Here is a 20,128-nt window from a genome sequence, read left to right on the forward strand (position 1 = left end):
AATCTATCAAGGTTGAAAATGTTATGGATTTTTAGTTGGTCGCCAGCAGATCCAATTCTTGCACTTTTTGTTCCTGAATGCGGAAATCAACCTGCCAGGGTTTGTGCTAAAACTTTTATGCAAGTCATCACTAATTTGGAGGAACTACTTGTATTTGCATTTGAATTAAACCTGTATTAAATTGACAGGTCAGTCTTGTGCAAATCCCAAGCAAAGAGGAGTTGAGGCAGAAGAATCTCTTCAGTGTTAGTGATTGCAAAATGTATTGGCAAAGCAATGGAGACTACCTTGCTGTCAAAGTTGACCGGTACACGAAGACTAAGAAAAGCACTTACACTGGTTTTGAGCTGTTCAGAATCAAAGAACGGGACATTCCGATTGAGGTTTTGGAGCTTGACAACAAGAACGACAAAATCATTGCATTTGCCTGGGAGCCAAAGGGTCACAGATTTGCTGTTATCCATGGTGACAACCCTAGGCCAGACATCAGTTTCTACTCTGTGCGGTCTGGCACTAACACGGGCCGTGTTTCAAAGCTGACTACTCTCAAGGGAAAGCAGGCTAATGCTCTCTACTGGTCACCTGGAGGCCGCTTCCTTATTTTGGCTGGACTGAAAGGTTTCAATGGGCAGTTGGAATTCTTTGATGTAGATGAGCTTGAAACCATGGCATCTGCTGAGCATTTTATGGCCACAGATGTTGAATGGGATCCTACTGGAAGGTATTGAATTTTGCTCTTTCATTAGTTTTGCCTTGAGACACCTTCCTGTTTTGGTTCTTATACTTTTGCTTTATTGTGTATTTCAAGGTATGTAGCAACATCTGTTACCTCGGTTCATGAGATGGAAAATGGATTCAACATTTGGTCTTTCAATGGAAAGCTGTTGTATAGGATACTTAAGGATCATTTCTTCCAGGTAAGAGTCTTTCAATACATTGTTCGCTGTACTTGTTCCTACTTTGGCCTATAGGCGACTTGGTCACACTGCTCGAATTATTCTGCCTCCTAAATTGTTACTATATGTTTGGGATGGTTACTGATCCTTAGCCCCCCCCCCCCCCCCCCTCCCGCAGATATGCGTTTCTTACATGCTATACTTGACGCTCTAGGGCTGGTTTTCTGTTAGTTGATGTGCTAGGACTTGTGTCTCAGCACCAAGGGTTTGCTGCAACTTTTACTATGCAGTCGCAGAATGGCGGATGGGGAATTACTGATTTCCTGTTATCTTTCGAATGCTGCTAATGTATATTTGACGCAGTTTCCCTGTTCATCGTCTCATATTTGCTATGTGGTTGTATGCTCTGCTTGGCTGCGCCTGTTTTTTGGAAGGAACATGCTTATATTCATTACATGACCTGCTGGATACTCATCAATATTCTTGTTTGCTGCAGTATTTGTGGCGCCCCAGGCCACCATCTTTCTTGAGCAAGGAGAAAGAGGAAGAGATCGCTAAGAACTTGAAAAGATACAGCAAGAAGTATGAGGCAGAGGATCAGGATGTTTCATTGCAATTGAGCGAGCAAGATCGTGAAAAACGGAAGAAGTTGAAAGAAGAATGGGAAGCATGGATTAACGAGTGGAAGCGGCTGCATGAAGAGGAGAAAATGGAGAGGGAGAAGTTGCGTGACGGGGAAGCTAGTGACGAAGAGGAGGAATATGAGGCAAAGGAAGTTGAAGTCGAGGAAATAATAAATGTTACCGAGGAGATTATTCCTTTTGAAGAGAGCCAACAGTGAATTGAAGAGTTTGATAAAAGCCCCGTCCAACATTGCGAGAGCTGCTATAAGGAGAAGCGAACTGAGAGCTTTAGGTAGGATATTTGGTTAAAAACTTTGTTTCTTTTTCCAACTCATTTTCTTTTATTTCCTTGTTTGTTGATTAAACTATACGAAGTTTTGTCTGTTAACTAGCCCAAAATATGGGCAATGAATTTGATTACAGAGACTTGATTATTTTGTTGGGTATCTGCAAATATCTCGTACACAAATAGATCACTTGTGCAAATGATGGTGAGTTTTGCTCTCGACAAAAATACAACGGATGCCATCTTAAACAGCTATTTCAACTGGTACATGAACTGTGTATCCAACAAGCATGTGAATCTCCACTTCAAAACAAACTATATAATAGTTTAGGAAATTAAGTTGTGCTTACCACCAAAGCTTATATTGCAATGCTACCCGTGGGCATTTTTCACACAATAAATTAAAAGGTGGTTCGATTTTCCATTATCTTTTTTCCCCTGCTCCCCTTCCCTTTTTCCTTTCCCTGGAAAACTAGAATTTCTTTTTCCAAAGAAGTTGGCCGGTTTCTGGTAGTTATTATTATTATTATTGTTACTGGTAGTATTGTTTTCACAAATGAACCAGATAGTGTTGTAATAGGTTTCTCGCAGTGTTTTTGTATCTGCTTCCGGTGATTTTACTTCAGAAACTACATTTCGATTGCACTTCAGGGGAAATAACATTCCGCTATTAACAGTAAAGTTTTTTTTGGTTATAATAACCTTTTTATCTATAACAACTATCATTTTAACAGTATGCTCAAATATTAATTGACATTATTATTTTTCACTTATGTTAATAGTCATTTATTTTCATATTAAAGAAAGCACTACTAATGCTCTGTTGTCATAAAGCCACATATATTTTGAATCTTCAATACAGCACCAATTTTGACAAAGAAAATTACATCGATATATACTTGTTAATAATATATTAGCTTTCTTTAGTTTTTTGTTTAGTGAAATATGCTTATCTTTTGAGGTTTTAAATCTAAGTAATTTTTTTTATATCTTTTACTGTAAGTTCTAAAAAAAATGATTCTTTGGATAATTTTTGTCTATAATAACTAAATAATATTTAAATTTCATAGAGAGATTTTATTATACCAATGGGAATTTGTCTTGCTTCCATTTTTCTACCTGAGTGTGCAGAATACCTTGACCTTACTAAACATGTTGGACGGCACCCCTGTAAATCAATTCGAGAATTCTCATCACATCTTATAATACCATTTTTTACCTCATTGGCTAAATGCAATACAAAGATTGCTTTTATAGTTGGTCCTTATTTATTTTGCGAACAAAAACACTCGGTGAATTTTGACAACATAATGCAGCGAAATTGAAGGTGCAAATTAAATTAGCTATATTGACCAATGTCTGTCAATTCCGTTACTAATGAAAGGTGACCCAGTGTAAAAACATTCTAGCAATTTACCAGCATTGGAATGGCAATTTGATACATCTTATAGACATACGTGAAATGTGAAGTTTAACCTTGAACAATTTCATTTCAACCAGGAACTTTCACTATTATTTACACAAGAGTGAATGGCTGGTTCTCGGTCTCGCAGAGCATTAATATTTACATTTGCATTAGAATACAAAAATTCAACCCCTGACTGGATTTTGCAATAATTTACAATATAGCAAATTTGGGGGGTTTTTTTAGGGGGGGTGGGGGGTGGGGGTCTCATTCTTACGNNCCATCTTTACCATCATCTCAGGGTGGAACATCTCTTCAGTTCCGGCTTATGAGCAATATCCTTCTTGGAGACGCTCAAAATGCCACCTTGCTCTTCCACCTTTTCTATGAGAAGTTTTAGCAGAGGCACGTTTGACAGTGTAATGCATGAACCTACCATTATCAACTTCTTCTGTTCAATCAAAAGAGAAGTACATTATTCCATATAATCTGAGGAACTTCACAAAGTCTCAAATAGAGCAAAATTTTCAGTCTAATATCTCAAGGAACAGTATCTAAACCTTAGCACGTGTAAGAGCCACGTTAATCCTGTGCCAGTCTCCAAGCAATGAAGAAACGTAGTTTCTTGGATTTTCACTTGACCTTACAAAGGATAGCAGAATGCAATCTTTATCCCTTCCCTGCAAAGAGTAGATTACATTAGAACAATTAGGGAATGTACCGATCTCTTAGTCCTTTCTACCTAAGAAATCAAGTTAGTTGATGTAACTGCAAGACCACCATGAGCCACAGAAAATGATTCTAAAAGCAAACAATCGTGTAGATTGGATCATTCATGAATTGCCAAACGAGCTTCTTGGGGCTAACAGCTGGCACAGATAATCTTAAACAGTTGAGGATAGATAACGAACAACTGGACAAGGACTTGGGGCTTTTTTCTAGGCAAAGTCAGGTGAACATAAGTGTCTCTGAAGTAGCATTGTGAGATGCGAGGGATTAGACCACTTGTTCTGGGCTAGGGTATTGAGAAGTTTTAGGCTTCTTGAACTTCTGTTTCAGAAACGGAAAGCCAACCATTTTTCTGCTCTCTACTTCCAGCTGGCATTCAGGACCCTATAGTTCAAAACTGTACTAGGTCGCCTATGTATGTAGTTGACAATTACAAACGTGTCAGAGAATAACCATAGACAGATATGTTTCTAGTAAGACTGGTCTAGTGATTTCCTTTCCCTTTCTACTACCCTGCCATAAAGCAGCTGTCTTTTTTAATGAATAAGAAAAGTTGCAAATTTAAGATGTTTTTCAAGAATGTGATTACATCAACATATATTACCTGGTATTTATCAATGGTATGTATCTCCACTGATGTGGAAACAGATTGCCGGATAAGATCTGCCTGAGAGTTGTAGGGTGTAATGATGCCTATATCTTCCTCCAATATACCTCCGCTCAACAACCTACGCACTATCTGTAGGCCAAAATCATTATACAGAAATTGCAGCTTAATATATTTCTTGTGATCTGATGCTAATGGTCATTAATATTCACGGAAGAAGCAAGAGACATTCATACCTCAGCAATGATATTTGCTTCCATTGGGTTATTTACAGCTTTACGGTCATTTGTTTCAAATGCAAGCAACAAATCTAGTTTGGAAAAGCAGATAAGGCAACAGCTTAGGACAAGAACATTTAAAGTGCATTTGACAAGCCTGCATAATTTGATTTGAGATAGAAATTTGCCTGACCTGTGTTTATAAAGACGACAGGTCTGTCTGGATTCAAAGCCTGTTAAGACAGATCATACCAGGTTATTTCACAGAATAAGACGACAAGCAGTTGGGGTATTAACTCTCACAATTCATACAACATATTTTTCTGCAAGGAATATAATTGCTTAAGATGAGATCGTCCTTGTCATATAATGATCACACCAAGTCACTGCACTAAATCTCTCCCTTGGTAAAATTTCTCCTACTGTTCTACATTTCCATCACGACCTTTGTATACAAAGTTGAACTCCTCCTTGTCAGTTATGTACAACTTTGTATGAATCATTACTATGGTAAGAATCATCCTTTTTAAGGACCTTTAAGATTGTGCAATGATAAACTTTGGACAGCAGGTAGACAAATTTCACTTTTTGAAACACAAGAGAGATCAACCAGGTTCCTAGAGAGAGGAAGAAGGATCTGCACATGGTGTTTATTGACCTAGAGAAAGCGTATGACAAGGTTCCTAGAGAAGTTCTCTGGAGATGCTTGGAGGCAAAAGGTGTGTCGGTTCCCTACATTATGGCGATTAAGGGCATGTATGATGGGGCTAAGACTCGGGTTAGGACAGTAGGAAGCGACTCTGAGCATTTTCCGGTTGTGATGGGGTTACACCAAGGTTCTGCGCTTACTCCGTTCTTATTCGCCTTGGTGATGGACGCGTTAACACACCATATTCAAGGGGAGGTGCCATGGTGCATGCTACTCGCCGATGACATAGTTCTGATTGATGAGTCGCGAGTCGGTGTTAACGATAGGCTGGAGGTTTTGGAGACAGGCTCTTGAGTCTAAGGGTTTCAAGCTGAGCAGGACGAAGACGGAATACATGGAGTGTAAGTTCAGCGCTGAGTCGGGGGAAGTGGGCGTGGATGTGAGGCTTGAATCACAGGCCATCCCAAGTAGAGGTAACTTCAAGTACCTTGGGTCGGTTACCCAGGGGGGAGGGGAGATCGACGAGGATGTCACACACCGTATTGGGGTAGGATGGATGAAGTGGAGGTTAGCATCTGGAGTCCTGTATGACAAGAGAGTGTCACCGTTACTCAAAGGTAAGTTCTATAAAGCGGTGGTTAAACCGACCATGATGTATGAGGCTGAGTGTTGGCCTGTTAAGAACTCACATATCCAGAAGGGTGTGAGCGGGTGGTTGTGGAGGGCACGAGAAGAGGTAGAGGGCGGCCTAAGAAGTATTGAGGAGAGGTGATTAGATAGGATATGGCGAGGCTTCAGATTTCCGAGGACATGACACTTGATAGGAAGATGTGGAGGTCGAGTATTAGGGTTGTAGGTTAGGAGGTAGTTGAGTCTTGCCTTACTTCGTACCTTTGTGAGACTAGTCTGGCAGGGTTTTTGTCTAAAATAGCTAGTGGCAATGTTGTGTCTTACTATTTCGCTTTTCAGTGCAGGATCTATTTATTAGCTATCGCTTTTGCTTTGCATCTTTCTTCTGGATTTCATGTTGTTCCTATTTTTCCTATGATTTCTGTGGTGATAATAATATTGTCTCCTTTTGTCTTTTTGTTTTCTTGAGTCGAGGGTCTTTTGGAAACAGCCTCTCTACTCCTTTGGGGTAGGGGTAAGGTCTGCGTACACACTACCCTCTCCAGACCCCACTAGTGAGATTTTACTGGGTTGTTGTTGTTGTAAGAGAGATCAACCAGCAATTCGGTCTCATTAATACAAGGGTAGTGAAGAACATGTGTTTAGGTTATTCTGTTTTCTCCTCAGTAGTCTAATAAACCTATTAGATCAACCAATAAAAAACCTCAGAATTCACAAGTAGTAGAGCTTCAGTTAGAAACTGGATCTTTCTATTTTCTCGAGAGTCAGGACAGAAAAGAAAGGACAGGCAAAAGATATCTTATATTGTGTCTAGTTACCAGACGGAAACACTAAAAACTAAAAAGTGCACTAGGTTTTACATGACACCTCTTTAATTTGAGTGCATATACCTAAATAAGTACATTGAAAAAGTATATATAAATGAAAGCGTAAATCACTCTAAGATGAGAGAGCATCACTGTGGTTATGACATGAAAATATGAGCAGACTTGCTCCTTGAGAAGCAAGTAGAAAGTGCAGATTTGAGTGGAATTTTATTGCCGGAATTAACTTTGCAGAAATGAACCAGCAGCTCAAACGCTTAACTTATATACAGGGAAGAACTTATGAGTGCTCAAAGAATGGACAAGTTTCACCAGGTGTATTTTCCATCCAGGCATCAATCTCTTTATAGAAGGTGCAGGCCTCTATAGTTTGGAATATATAGAATAAAGTAGTATCATACTTGGAAGCGACATCTATTTTCCATCCTAAGATCATTCTTTTCTAGCTGAGGCAGGCCTCTTATGTTTGGATCATTACTAAAATAAAGCAGCATTGTACTTGGAAGCAATGTAATCACTGACTATTACCTCCTTTATCCACGTAGGTCCAGATGGCAATGTTGTGTACTTGATTTTGGCATTTTCTACTTGAGAAGAACCACATCGCAATCTGTGACCATATATCAAGGCATTTGATAATTCCATTATGGCTGCACACATGCGGTACTGCAAGTTGCAGCATAGTAGTGGCAACTATATTAACCCAAACGAACTTCAGAGGTGGAAAGAAACATCTTATTGAAATTTGAAGATACCTGGCTTTGCAAAGCACAAATTGCTTGGGGATGAGCTTCTGAGAGTCTGCAGAACAGGCTTACTGCCATTCCATTTTCTCTAGCCTCTGCACTCTAACATGGAAACAGTTCGAAGTTTTGGTATCACAAGTTACACAAGCATTGGAGCTCAACACAGAGAGAATCAAGATTACCTGGACGAGTGGTGGTAATTGATAATGATCCCCAACTAGAACAAATTTTGATGCAAATGTCAATGGTCCCAATGATACCTGGATTGTAAATCTAATATTGTCATTTGTTTTTCAAGTAAGGACTTGTCATCTAGTGACGGATGTAGTTCATAAATATAACTAGCTCTAAAAACATAGAAACGGAAAAGCAAAAGAGATTGTTTTGGGGGTAAGGAATTTAAGGCTGCACAACAAAAGCCTATTATTTAAGTGGCTTTGGAGATATAATGATGAAAGCAATAGGTTATGGAAACAACTCATAGATGTCAAATATGGCAGGAAGGATTTTTGGACTCCTCGTGCAGTCCAATCCTCTTCCAAAGGGGGACTTTGGAGCACTATCAGAAGTCTATGGAAAGAATGTAGTCAGTTTGTAAAGTTGAAGCTGGGGAATGGTAAAAATATCCAATTCTGGATTGATGTATGGATGGGGAATGAAAGTCTCAAATCAAAATTTCCAGTTTTATATCGCTGCTTCTCTGACATGAATGGGAAGGTAGCAGGCTTTTACTCAAGTAATGGATGGCAGTTGATCTTCAGGAGGGGCCTTAATGACTGGGTAGTAGATTAATTCGCGCAGTTAATGCAATTGCTGGACAGTGTCAGTTTGGAGGGCAATAGGAGAGATTCAATGATTTGGGCAGCAAGTAATGATGGGAAATTCATAGTTAGCAGAGGTTATACTCTTTTACAGAAGCAACAAGGGAGGTATGAATCTGATTGGCCATGGAAAGCTATATGGAAATCAAAAGCTCCTGTTAAAGTAGCATGTTTTGGGTGGGTGGCAGCAAAGGAAGCTTGTTTAAATCAGGATAATCTACAGAAGAGAGGAACTATTTTAATTAATAGATGCTATATGTGTGAAGAAGAATTAGAAACAGTCGATCATCTCCTCATTCATTGCAATGTGGCAAGACAGTGTTGGGAGCTATTCCTTGGTTTGTATGGTATCAAATGGGTTATGCCACAAAATGTAAAAAGTCTGCTGGAGACATGGCAACATCAACAAGTGGCAAGAAGTCAGCAGCCAGTGTGGAGAACAATCCCCCTGTGTCTCATGGACAACATGGTTGGAGAGAAACAGAGTTTGCTTTGAAGGGATAAGACAGCATGTATCCAGGATTATTTTTATTTTTTTGATGAAGTAAGTAGTGTATTATTGACAAAAGCATCCAGTGGATGCACGTATTACAAAATAAAAGAAGATATCAGCCCATAAGAAGAGAGCAACGAAAAATCTATCATAAGACTAGAGAGCTGATAAATTCCATAAATTGGTCAGAGTTATACATAGGGGAGAGTTTAACCCAACTAAAAAGAGTGACCAAACATCTAGCCTTGAGTAGGTATCTAGCAGTTGAGATGCCATCAAAGCATCTTTGATTCCTTTCTGTCCATAAGCACCAAAATATAGCAGCAGGAACCATAGACCAGATTTTCTTGATGGACTTCTCAACTTTCCATGAACTCCAACTCACAAAAACTTCCTTAACACTGCATGGCATTGTCCAATGCAAACCAAAGAGTGAAAGAAACATGGACCATATGTCTGTTGCAACTGGACAATGAAGAAATAAATGGTTGATTGTTTCAGAGTTGCTTTGGCACATGTAGCATCTGTTAGCAAGCTGTAAACCCCTTCGGATGAGATTGTCATGGGTTAGGAATGCTCCATTTAGAGTTATCCAGCAAAAAGCACTGACCTTTGGAGGCATTTTTGTCCTCCAAATTAGTTTCCAGGGTCACTGATCAATCATTTCCTTCCTGGAGCTTAAGGTTTGATAACTAGCTCTGACTGAGTATGCACCACTCCTACTGCTGCCCCATCTGAGTTTGTCCCTGCCTGGAGTAATGGTTGAACTATTGTGAAGGCTGCCAAGAAGTGCTACCAAGTCATCAAACTCCCAGTCATTCAGATTTCTTCTTAAGCTTGGGTTCCATGAGTTAACCTCCCAATTCTGCGCAACTGTAGAGTCTGGGTTAGTAGCAATAGAAAATAGTCTTGGATAAGCATCCATCAGTGTAGTATGGCCTAACCACTTATCTTTCCACAATAAGATATGCTCCCCATTTCCCACCTGAAGGGTTGAATCAACAGTGAAGACATCCCACAGCTTCCTGATACCCTTCCACAGCCCACATCCATAGTTAGATCTAACAGTATTGGTACACCAGTGATTTTGACAGCCATACTTAGCTTGAACAACCTCCTTCCAGAGACCAACTCCTTCCTGATTATACCTCCAATGCCATTTCATTAGCATGCTCTTGCTATGTAAAGCCAAGTCCTTTACCCCTAGACCTCCGAGTGATTTAGGAAGTGTTACCTTGGCCCATTTGACAAGGTGAAATTTATGGTTCTTGCTGTTGCCTTCCCACAAGAATGAACATCTGAGTTTATCTAGCTGCTTTTGGACTTTGATAGGAATTGGAAAGAGAGACATAAAATAGGTTGGTATGCTGTCCAACACACTATTTATGAGAGTTAGTCTGCCACCAAGAGAAAGATATTGTTGCTGCCAGGACGCTAGTCTTTTCTCAAATTTTTCAATGACCACATTCCATATCTCAGTTGATCTGTGTCTAGCACCCAATGGGAGGCCTAAGTAGGTGGTAGGGAATGAACCTGTAGTGCAACACATTAAATCAGCCAACATCTCTAGTTCTGGGACCACATTAACAGGGTAAATGACACTTTTTGACATGTTAATGTGCAGCCCTGACAAAGCTTCAAAAATCAACAGAGTAAGATTGAGATATTCAACTTGAGACTTCTCAGCACCACAGAAAATGAGGGTATCATCAGCAAACAGTAAGTGAGACACTGAAACTGTTAAGCCAGAGTTGTTGCCAACATCAAAACCCTGCATCCAATGCATTTGCTTCGCTTTTTCCAGCATTCTGCTAAGTCCCTCCATCGCTAGAATAAATAAGAAAGGGGACAAGGGATCCCCTTGTCTTATCCCTCTCTCAGGGGAGAAAAAGCCAACAGGGCTTCTGTTAACAAGAACAGAATATTTGACTGTGGAGAAGGTATATCTAATCCATCTGATCCATTTTTCACCAAATCCCATCTGCCATAAAATTGAAATGAGATACTGCCAATTGATTTTGTCAAAGGCCTTCTCTATATCAAGCTTAAAGAGCACGCCAGGTTCACCATTTTTTTGCCTCCAATCCAAGACTTCATTAGCAATTAGTGCAGCATCTGTAATCTGCCTGCCTTTAATAAAAGCATTCTGGTAGCCAGAGACCAACTTCCCGATCACCTTTTTAAGTCTCTCGGTCAGCACTTTTGCCACTATCTTGTAGACACTACTAGTAAGACTAATAGGTCTGAAATCTTTGAGTTCAATTGCTCCTTTCCTTTTAGGGATGAGAGCAATAAAAGAGGCATTAAATGACTTAACCATGTGACAGTTTCTATGGAAGTGGTTGAAAGTCCCCATGACATCCAGTTTTACAGTTTCCCAACATCTTTGATAAAAAGCCAATGTAAAACCATCAGGGCCAGGGCTTTTGTCAGGTGCGCAAGAGTTGATAGCATCTAAAACTTCCTCCTCTTCAAAAGCAACTTCCAAGGCATCCTTCTCCTCATTGTTCAAACAACCCAAGCCTTCAAAAGTACAACTAGGTCTCCAAGTTTCATTCTCAGAGTATAGAGCTTGATAAAAATCTAATATTACCCTTTTAATCTGTTCCTTTTCTTCAATGATATCCTCTCCCACTTGTAGTCTGTCAATGCAGTTATACCTCCTGTGAGAATTGGCTACCTTTTGAAAGTATTTTGTATTTCTGTCGCCCTCTTTCAACCACAAGCATCTTGACTTTTGTCTCCATGATATTTCTTCAACCTTGGCTAATTGTTGTAACTCCATTTTTAGCTAAAGGATCTTATTTGTTTCAGCTTGAGTCTGCAGTCTTCCTTCAGTTGCTTGTTCCATTAATAATAGTTCTTCCATAGCTTTGTTGGTTCTGGTGCTAATTCTACCATATGACTCCCTATTCCAGATTGCTAAATCCTTCTTTAGAAGTTTAAGCTTTTGGGATAGTACAAAGTCAGGGGAGCCATTTACCACATAACCATGCCACCATTGTTTGATCATATCACAAAACCCTTCATGTTGTAGCCACATGTTTTCGAATTTAAAATAAGAAGGTTCAGAAGTCCAATCTCCACTTTCCAAGGCAATAGGCCTATGATCAGAAACAACTCTAGGAAGGGCTAGTTGTTGAATTGAACCAAAGAGATCATTCCATTCAGAAGAGATCAGAAACCTGTCAATTCTTGATGCCTGTAGAGAATTTTCACCCCTAGCCCAAGTGTAAAAAGCTCCCTGTAAAGGGAGATCCACCAAGCCCATGTCTTGAATGAAGTCAGAAAATCTTTTCATAGCCCTTGATCTTCTTATACAATTGAACCTTTCATTCTCAAAACGACATACATTAAAATCGAATCCAACTATCATTCCATAAACCCCTTACAGCAGCTAGTTCTTCCCAAAATTCAATCCTCTCCCAGTTAGTATGAGGACCATATACTCCTGTGAAGCACAGTCTGAGATCAATCTGAACCCCTTCAAGCATTGTAGAGATAGAATACTTCCCTTGCAAAGAGTCAACGCAATTCCACTGTCTTTTATCCCACAGAATTATTACCCCTCCTCTGTTGCCACTTGCCTTCAACTCAGTCCACTCGACCCATCTCGAGCCCCAAATCTGCCTAGCTATAGCCACAAAACAAGTTTAAGTTTTGGTTTCTTGCAAACACAAAATGTCAGGTTTCCACTTTTGAATAAGTGCCTTAATAGTGCTTCGCTTGCTCTCGTCATTGAGCCCCCTTATGTTCCAGCTAATAATTTTTGCTCTCATTCTGAAAAGGATTTGTGAAACCTGCCCCTGTCAGACCCTTCACCCTTTTCATATGTAAGTGTGCATTCCAGCAACCTTGCTTCTCTTTCCCCCTTGTTCTTTGGTTTCTTCCCCTCACTTCTTCCCTTTTGCAACTGTGTTTGTGAATGCCTCTTTTGCTCCATTCTGAGGATCATATCAAAAATTTCATGTTCAAATCCAACTGAGTTTACTCCGAAAGCTTTGCATGCTTTGGTCATAGCAACCTTGGTCCAATGAGAGGTCTCAATAACCATTGGTGCATTGATGACCTGCTGTGCATGGAGGTTTTCTTCATACCGGGGTAAGGACAAAGTGTCACAACCAGAGGGAGAAGAAATATCAGAATCCCGTATTCTAACCATGGAAAGATCTAGATATGTTGACGGAAGGGAGAGAAGAGGAAAAAATTGCATGTGGTCGGCTTCATCATCAGAATCAATTTGCTCTTCACTGGAGACCTCATACCCAAGGTTGCAATTCTTCTCTGGGAACATAACAGTCGTTGGTTGATAAGAGGACTGAGAAGCAGACTTGTCAATTTTTGTTTTAATCCCCTTGTGAGAAACCGTATATGGGACTTTAGGTGATTTAAGAGATTGGGCTGGCCCAATAACTATCCACTCTTTCTTTCCCTTCCCTCTAAAGAAACCATTGGGCCTCTTCCCTATTTTGCCTTTAGAATAATAATTATGGTCCAACAGATTAGGGTTAGCTTGCTTGACCATCTGTTTGACCTCCTGATGGGCCTGGTTATGAGAAAAATAGATGTCTTTTGAATTTATTTATTTTTTGGTAAAAAGGAGTGTTATTGAAAATCTAGAACAATACATAGATTTCTTAGAGAGATAGTCAATTTGTAGTTGATAAGTATTATGGCAGTTTTTGGTCTGGCGTAATTGTACCATCTTGGTACCTTCATTAATAAAACTTTACCTTATCAAAAAATTAGAAAGATTATTAATTGGGACATATAGAACAATTGCAATCAGCAATAGCAACTTTGACAAGCTTAACCTCATTCACGACCTCTACTGACCAAAATGTTCAAATGCACTACAACACAAACTATAGAAACGTACCGGCAACGTAGTTTGTCCGGCTTCATCCATGATACACACATCAAATCTCTTGTTTGAAAGCAATGGGCTAGTTATCCCCAAACAAGTAACAGCAACAACTTTGCTTTGCTCTATCCTTTGCTTTATCTCTTCAAGACCACGAGTGTCCATCACTGTAGGAGAAAGTCCAGCAGTAAATTAGTATTCTGTGGGCCAATCATGAAGCAAACTTTTTGACAAAGTTACCAGAAACCAACTTGATAAGCAATTCTCTCGAACTTCCTCGTGTACAACCTCATATCTTCCAATACGAATAAAATCTATACCCTGCAACAGTATATATGTTAGTCCCAATGTCCACGGAAGTGGTAATGCAGTAGGATTGTATGTAAATGTAAAAGCACTACATTATTTGTGCCTTGTGGTTGGCAGCCAGCAGAAGCATACCAGAGAATGAAAGCACTAGGAAAAATAAATGATACTCCGTAATATGTAGGTGAAGCATGTCGAGAAATCATTCCTAGCAGGACATTTCAAAAAACCATGCCCTTAGAGGAAGAAGAAAAGAGAGATTTTCCTCGATAACGCTTACATGTCAGTCAATCAGCTTCATTTTACTTGCAGAGAGGCTGCATATAGTTGAATATCTAAATGGATAAAAAGAAGGATCTTTAACTTGATACATTTATACTCGAAGAGGTAATTGCGTTATTTTTTACCTTAGAAATCAGCAGGCTCTTGATTTGATCTAAATGTATGTGAGGATAAGAGTTATAAGGATAGAATTTTGGTTTTCTGCCATGAAGCTAATAGATTATATTTGTTTGTCCCTTCGCCTAAGCCCCACTAACATATATCCGAATAGCTTGTCTACTAATTCATCAACAGCTTAACAGCGCTATCTAAAACTTTTCATGGTGAGACCAAGTTATACATGATCTACAATATGGGGAATCAAACTTCAAAGTAAATATAGAGCACCTTGGTTGGTCATTGACCAACGGGAAGCATGTGAGGAAAAAAAACGAAGAATTTCGCATCTAAAAGGGTCTTCCAGCCTTTTCTAAAGGGATATCCAATTCCTTGATGGCTCCTTCAACCCCTTACTCCATGAGAGAACACATACTTCCAGCAGAGCTTCAAATGACAGCTGGAGATCCTCCTTAATGCCCATTCACTGACCACATTGCATATGCATCAAATTCTCACAAGTGGAGGAAGGGATTTCAATGAATGCGACAATTTGGTGATTCAAAAAGGATTTTATTCGATGGAGTTGAGTTACCACCAAGCAGCTTTATGCTAGAATTTATTTCAGGAGATTTGAGGTAGTAAAATGTGAGGTGTATGCTTCTAAATGATCGAAGGATAAAGAGGAAATAATGATGTAATACTAATACCAGTAGAAGCAGCTAGTGTAGTCGCCATAGTAGGCCCTTCCTAAATCAACCAGTTTCATCTAATGCTACACATCAACTCCTATGCCTACCTTGTACCAAATATAGATTTCTTCAGTTTGCTAAATCTAGCTTTCCGAAGATAATTTTAAAGCAAGAATTTTATACTATGTTGACACCAGTTCTACAGCTTATACCTTCTAAATTTTTGAGATACAGCGTAGTAGTTAAATAAAGGTCAAAGCAATAAGTTTCTAATAGAAGCATCAAGGATGGAGATGACCTGAGCCTTCAGTTTGAGAAGCAGATTATCAACAGCTGAGTTTGTATAGGAGGTAAGCAAAATGGATGAACCTCTCATCAACAGCGCCTTCACAGCATAGACCATAGTGGATGTTTTGCCTGTCCCTGGCATTCCTAATATCAGCGCATAATCCTTTGCCGTAAGTATCTGCATTAATGACAATTATATATGACGCTGTTCTGATAATTCACAATACAATTCTGACAGTTTGATATGGTTGAGGGTTATGACAACTCGAATGCTGTAAGTTTTGCTTTGTATCTGGTTTATCCAATTAAGATTCTGATAATTCACAATACTTTTGATTTGCAGGTGCAGATATAAACCCAATTATAGAGAGTTTCTATAACTTTTCACCTTAAGTATGGCTTGGCGCTGATCGTCATTCAAGTTTTTCTCTGACCAAATGTATGAGATGGCAGGGTCTTGACTAAATTGACATCCACTATCAAACCTAGGCACCTGCAGAATTTCAAAGGTAAGATTTTCTTCTCATTCATTAAAGAGGGCTGTGGCTGAGGAGCTGCAAATCAAATTTCATACTTAAGTAGAGCATTCACCTCCAGATCAACTATCATCTTCCTCAGATGAGAACTCTGCTCATTTTGCAGAAATAGTTGTATGAGGTTGTATCTTCAAAACCAAAGCAGGAGTAAATTACGCTTGGACAAATATATGTACTTCAGATGGAGATAATAACACATGAAACAATTTGAATACCTCATAATTGCAAATGAACCCATAAATTCATCTTTATGAATTCGCCACAACTGCTGATGAAGATCTTGTGCCTGTGAAGTCCAGCTGCTACCTGGAAGCCTTAAACGTTTGAAAAGAGATACCTGAATTATGAAAGCAAATATTGCAAGTTAAAATCTGCACATGCTTTTTTCCTTTTACATAATATTGGACCCAAAATCAAAAGGAGTACCCAGGGCATTTTATATTCCAAACTTGTTAATTAGTGCCAGAATTATCATAAAGGACTATGACAAATCCACAAATATTTTATTTCTTAAATCAAAGACATACAAGGTGTTAGAATAGTCATGTAAATAGGAGTAAATAAATAACCTTAATCCAATATATATTAGGAGTAGGACATGTTATGTGTGTGTATATATATAGGGCTCATTGTAACATATGTCAATACATCAATAATATATTTTCTCCCGTGCATTCTCACATGGTATCAGAGCAATTGTGAGAGGTTTATCGCTGTGCATAAATTCCAGCAATTCCGGGAAGAGAAATCAGTCATCGGAACCCTTTTTTCCGGCGACTTTTTCAAGCCTGTTTGCGTCTGCTTTGTCTCTGTCAGTGTTGTGCAAAATCCAACACTACCAAAAGAGTCGCCACTGTCCGGCGACCAAACCCCACAAAAAATCTCCGGCAAACAGTACCCCACGCGCCTCCACGCGCCACCAGAAGCTCACGCGCGTGAGCCCACGCGCCGGCGCGTGCACCACTTTCCGGCCATTTTTTGACGAAGTTCCTTCAGGGCAGTTGGATCGCCCTCAAATTCCGAGCCTACCCATAATTTTATTTTTTAATTCCGACCACTTTGAGTTTTTCCGGCGACTACACTGATTTTTCCGGCAGCTACAGTACTTTTCCGGCAAACACAGTGTTTTCTTCATCTGTTTCAGAGAATTTTCAGTTGATTCTTTTTGTTATTTGGTGATAATCCAACCATGTCTTTGGGAGTCGATGCTTTCGGGTCTAGAAACCCGGGTTCTGGCAGTTCCGGTGTTATGATTACCTCAGAACCTTTAATGGGAGGTTCAAACTACTTAGATTGGGCTTCATCTGTCGAGTTGTGGTGTAAAGGTCAAGGAGTTCAAGATCATTTAACAAAAAAGGCTAGCGAAGGTGATGAAAAGGCCAAAACACAGTGGGAGAAGGTCGATGCTCAGTTATGTAGTATCCTGTGGCGATCTATTGATTCCAAGTTGATGCCCTTGTTCCGTCCATTCCAGACATGTTATTTAGTTTGGGAAAAGGCTCGTAATCTATACACTAATGACATATCTCGTTTCTATGATGTAATATCGCGAATNAAAACAGCTTAAACTTTAAAGGTTGTTATTAATTATGTAACATCCAATACATTCGGACTAGGTGTGGATTTATTAAATGGGTATTAACTTGATATTTTAGACATATGAAGTCCTAGCGGGATGAGTATGGGTAAACATAGTTGTTTTGGAATCAAGATGGAAAGTGAGGTGCATAAGATTTGACAAAATCGACTAAGTTTGCAGAAGGTCTGTCTTCCAGCAGGGGTTTAGTGAAAATGTGTAAGGAATTTGGGAAAATTCAAAGCATGAAAGTTATAGGCCTTTGAAATAGCTTTCCAACGATATATTGTGGAGCCCAAACGGAGCTCTGTGCAAAAAGTTATGCCCGTTTTACAGAATGGTGCGTAACCACCGCGTTCGGCCGCGTTTGACCGCGACCGCGGTCGTGAGGCAGTGTTCCAGCGATTTACCGCGGTCGGGCCTACTGGGACGCGGTGGCCAACTTGGGAAGTCGTTTTTTTAGCCCTATTTCGTCCCCCACGGCCCCAAAACATAAAAACTTGCTCTAGAAAGGAAAGCTCTCAAAGACCTAACTCCATAAAGGTCCCTCCACCATCCAAGGTAAGTTCTAATGGCCATTCTAAGTTTATTTCAATTCCCAACACCTTATTAACATCGGTAAACCCTCTATATCATTAAATATTCGATTGGGACACCATTGTTGAGAGAAGAAACCCTAGAACTCGAATTCAAGAAGATTGAACGTCGAAAAGGTAATATCTTTCACCCTCTAATTGATTCTATCATTGAATAAATGATTATAGACTCTAGTTCATGAGATATGAGTTGATGGGTTTGATAGAAAAGCATGAACGGTTATAGGTTTGGGTTGTTGATTGTTGATTATTGGTTAAGGGTGTTGTTTACCTTATGTGTGATAAAGAATAATATTGATTATAACCATTTGAGACTTTAGAATTTATCTAGAAGCAAGAGAATGGGTTACTGGGTGTAGAGACACCATTAATAAGGGCTATGAAGCTTTATGCCACCAAGTGTTTGATAAAATGCCTAAGTGACCAAAACATGAGTATTGTTGCTAATTTTGAATCCCTTTTGACTTGTATTGATATAGATTAAAGTTGAAAGGGTTGACGAATGTTGTATTACGCTCAAGGACAGGAAGTTAAGGTATGTGAGGCTAACTCTCTATGTTTGGGAATCTTAATGATTCTCCCTACACTACGTTTCTTTTACAACGTTACTAGTTGCCTCAGAAATATAGTTAAGCTTAGTTCCTTGAATAGTTGCAGAACTTCTATTCTTTAGCTTCATAACTCGTTCATGACTTTCATTCTGAAAGTTGTGAGCTCAGTGCGTATTCAATATAGACTTGGGTTTGATGCCCCCGAGTCTTAGTATAGATTACTCAGTATGCCATAAACAGTTGAAGTTTCAGTGTTCATAATCAGTTCAGAATACATGTCTCAGTCTAGTCCCATTCAGTATTCCAGTATTGTGTAACTCAGTGTGATTCAGCATTCCAGTATTATGTAACTCAGTGTGATCCAGTATTCCAGTATCATGTAACTCAGTGTAATTCAATATTTCACTATCATGTATTGCAATATGATTCTCATTTCCTGGATGTTGAACACCTGTATTTGGGCCTGAGGCCGTAGTTTATGCTTTATGCATCTTGGACCTGAGGTCGCAGTTATGTATACGTATACTTGGGCCCGAGGCCGCAGTTTAATATTTAGATAAACAGGTTGTTCATCATTAAGAAGAGGGAGTATTCATATCCTTACTTCCAGTTATCGGTTATCGGTTATCGGTTATCGGTTATCGGTTCATTTTAGTTTTGATAGTTATCATTTCAGTTATCAATTATCAATTCTCAGTTATCAGCTCAGTTTCAGTTTCAGCATTTATAATTCTTTCTTTCAGTTGCTTTACATACCAGTGCAATTCAAATGTACTGACGTCCCTTTTGCCCGGGGCCTGCATCTCACGATGCAGGTAATGATTTACAGGTTGACGATTCAGAGCTCTAGGATTCTCGTACCAGCTATTTGGTGATCCCCAGTTCTTTCGGGGCATTATTATTACTACAGTCTTCAGTATTTTCAGACAATTACTGTTTTCAGTACTTTATTAGAGGCTTCATAGACTAGAGTAACAGTTAGACTGAGCCTCAGGCTTTTCATGTTAAGCTATGTTGGTTGCAAATATGTTTCAGAATTGTATTAGTATTTCTGCACTATGATTTATATCATCCAGACTTTTAGTATATCAGCATGTGTTAGTTTAGCTTCCGCATTCAGTATGTTATGATACCACATGTTGATTCAGTCAGCCAGTTGGTTCGCTCGGTCACATGTAGTCAGGCACCGAGTGTCGTGTTACGTCCAGGCCCAGGTTCGGGGCGTGACAAATTATGTATTTTAAAAATATAGGTTTAGGGTTTATATCTAACAGTTGAATGCCTAAGTTTGAGTTGTTCTTTCTACAAGAATGAACTGAGTTTAGCTGAACAATTATAATCTATTCACTTATCCATTAAATAGCTAGACATTCGCATTTTGAATGTCTTCTTTTATTAAATTAAAAGTCAATGA

The 20,128-nt window shown here is 39.3% G+C and overlaps 1 protein-coding gene and 1 pseudogene across 2 annotated transcripts in view; one reads left to right on the forward strand and one right to left on the reverse strand.

Annotated features, from left to right (window-relative positions):
• Positions 1 to 1,973, forward strand: part of LOC109216147 — a 4,906-nt pseudogene extending 2,933 nt beyond the window's left edge. Inside the window, exons 8-11 of the transcript XR_002066455.1 lie at positions 1 to 99; positions 189 to 721; positions 809 to 917; positions 1,393 to 1,973. The exon at positions 1 to 99 is cut by the window's left edge and continues 8 nt beyond it. The product of XR_002066455.1 is annotated as a eukaryotic translation initiation factor 3 subunit B-like (transcript). The remainder of the gene's footprint in view (positions 100 to 188; positions 722 to 808; positions 918 to 1,392) is intronic.
• A 1,523-nt stretch (positions 1,974 to 3,496) lies between these two features.
• The window catches only part of LOC109216146 (DNA replication ATP-dependent helicase/nuclease DNA2), a 33,509-nt gene continuing 16,877 nt past the window's right edge, over positions 3,497 to 20,128 (reverse strand). Inside the window, exons 23-34 of the mRNA XM_019380276.1 lie at positions 15,844 to 15,948; positions 15,466 to 15,633; positions 14,043 to 14,112; positions 13,807 to 13,958; positions 7,796 to 7,873; positions 7,623 to 7,715; positions 7,396 to 7,533; positions 4,958 to 4,997; positions 4,783 to 4,856; positions 4,544 to 4,678; positions 3,771 to 3,890; positions 3,497 to 3,661 (exon numbers count right to left, since the gene is read on the reverse strand). Coding sequence (XP_019235821.1) covers positions 3,503 to 3,661; positions 3,771 to 3,890; positions 4,544 to 4,678; positions 4,783 to 4,856; positions 4,958 to 4,997; positions 7,396 to 7,533; positions 7,623 to 7,715; positions 7,796 to 7,873; positions 13,807 to 13,958; positions 14,043 to 14,112; positions 15,466 to 15,633; positions 15,844 to 15,948 — 1,332 coding nt within the window. The 3' untranslated portion in view covers positions 3,497 to 3,502. The remainder of the gene's footprint in view (positions 3,662 to 3,770; positions 3,891 to 4,543; positions 4,679 to 4,782; positions 4,857 to 4,957; positions 4,998 to 7,395; positions 7,534 to 7,622; positions 7,716 to 7,795; positions 7,874 to 13,806; positions 13,959 to 14,042; positions 14,113 to 15,465; positions 15,634 to 15,843; positions 15,949 to 20,128) is intronic.

This window comes from Nicotiana attenuata, unplaced genomic scaffold, assembly GCF_001879085.1.
Source record: "Nicotiana attenuata strain UT unplaced genomic scaffold, NIATTr2, whole genome shotgun sequence".
NCBI lineage: Eukaryota > Viridiplantae > Streptophyta > Magnoliopsida > Solanales > Solanaceae > Nicotiana > Nicotiana attenuata.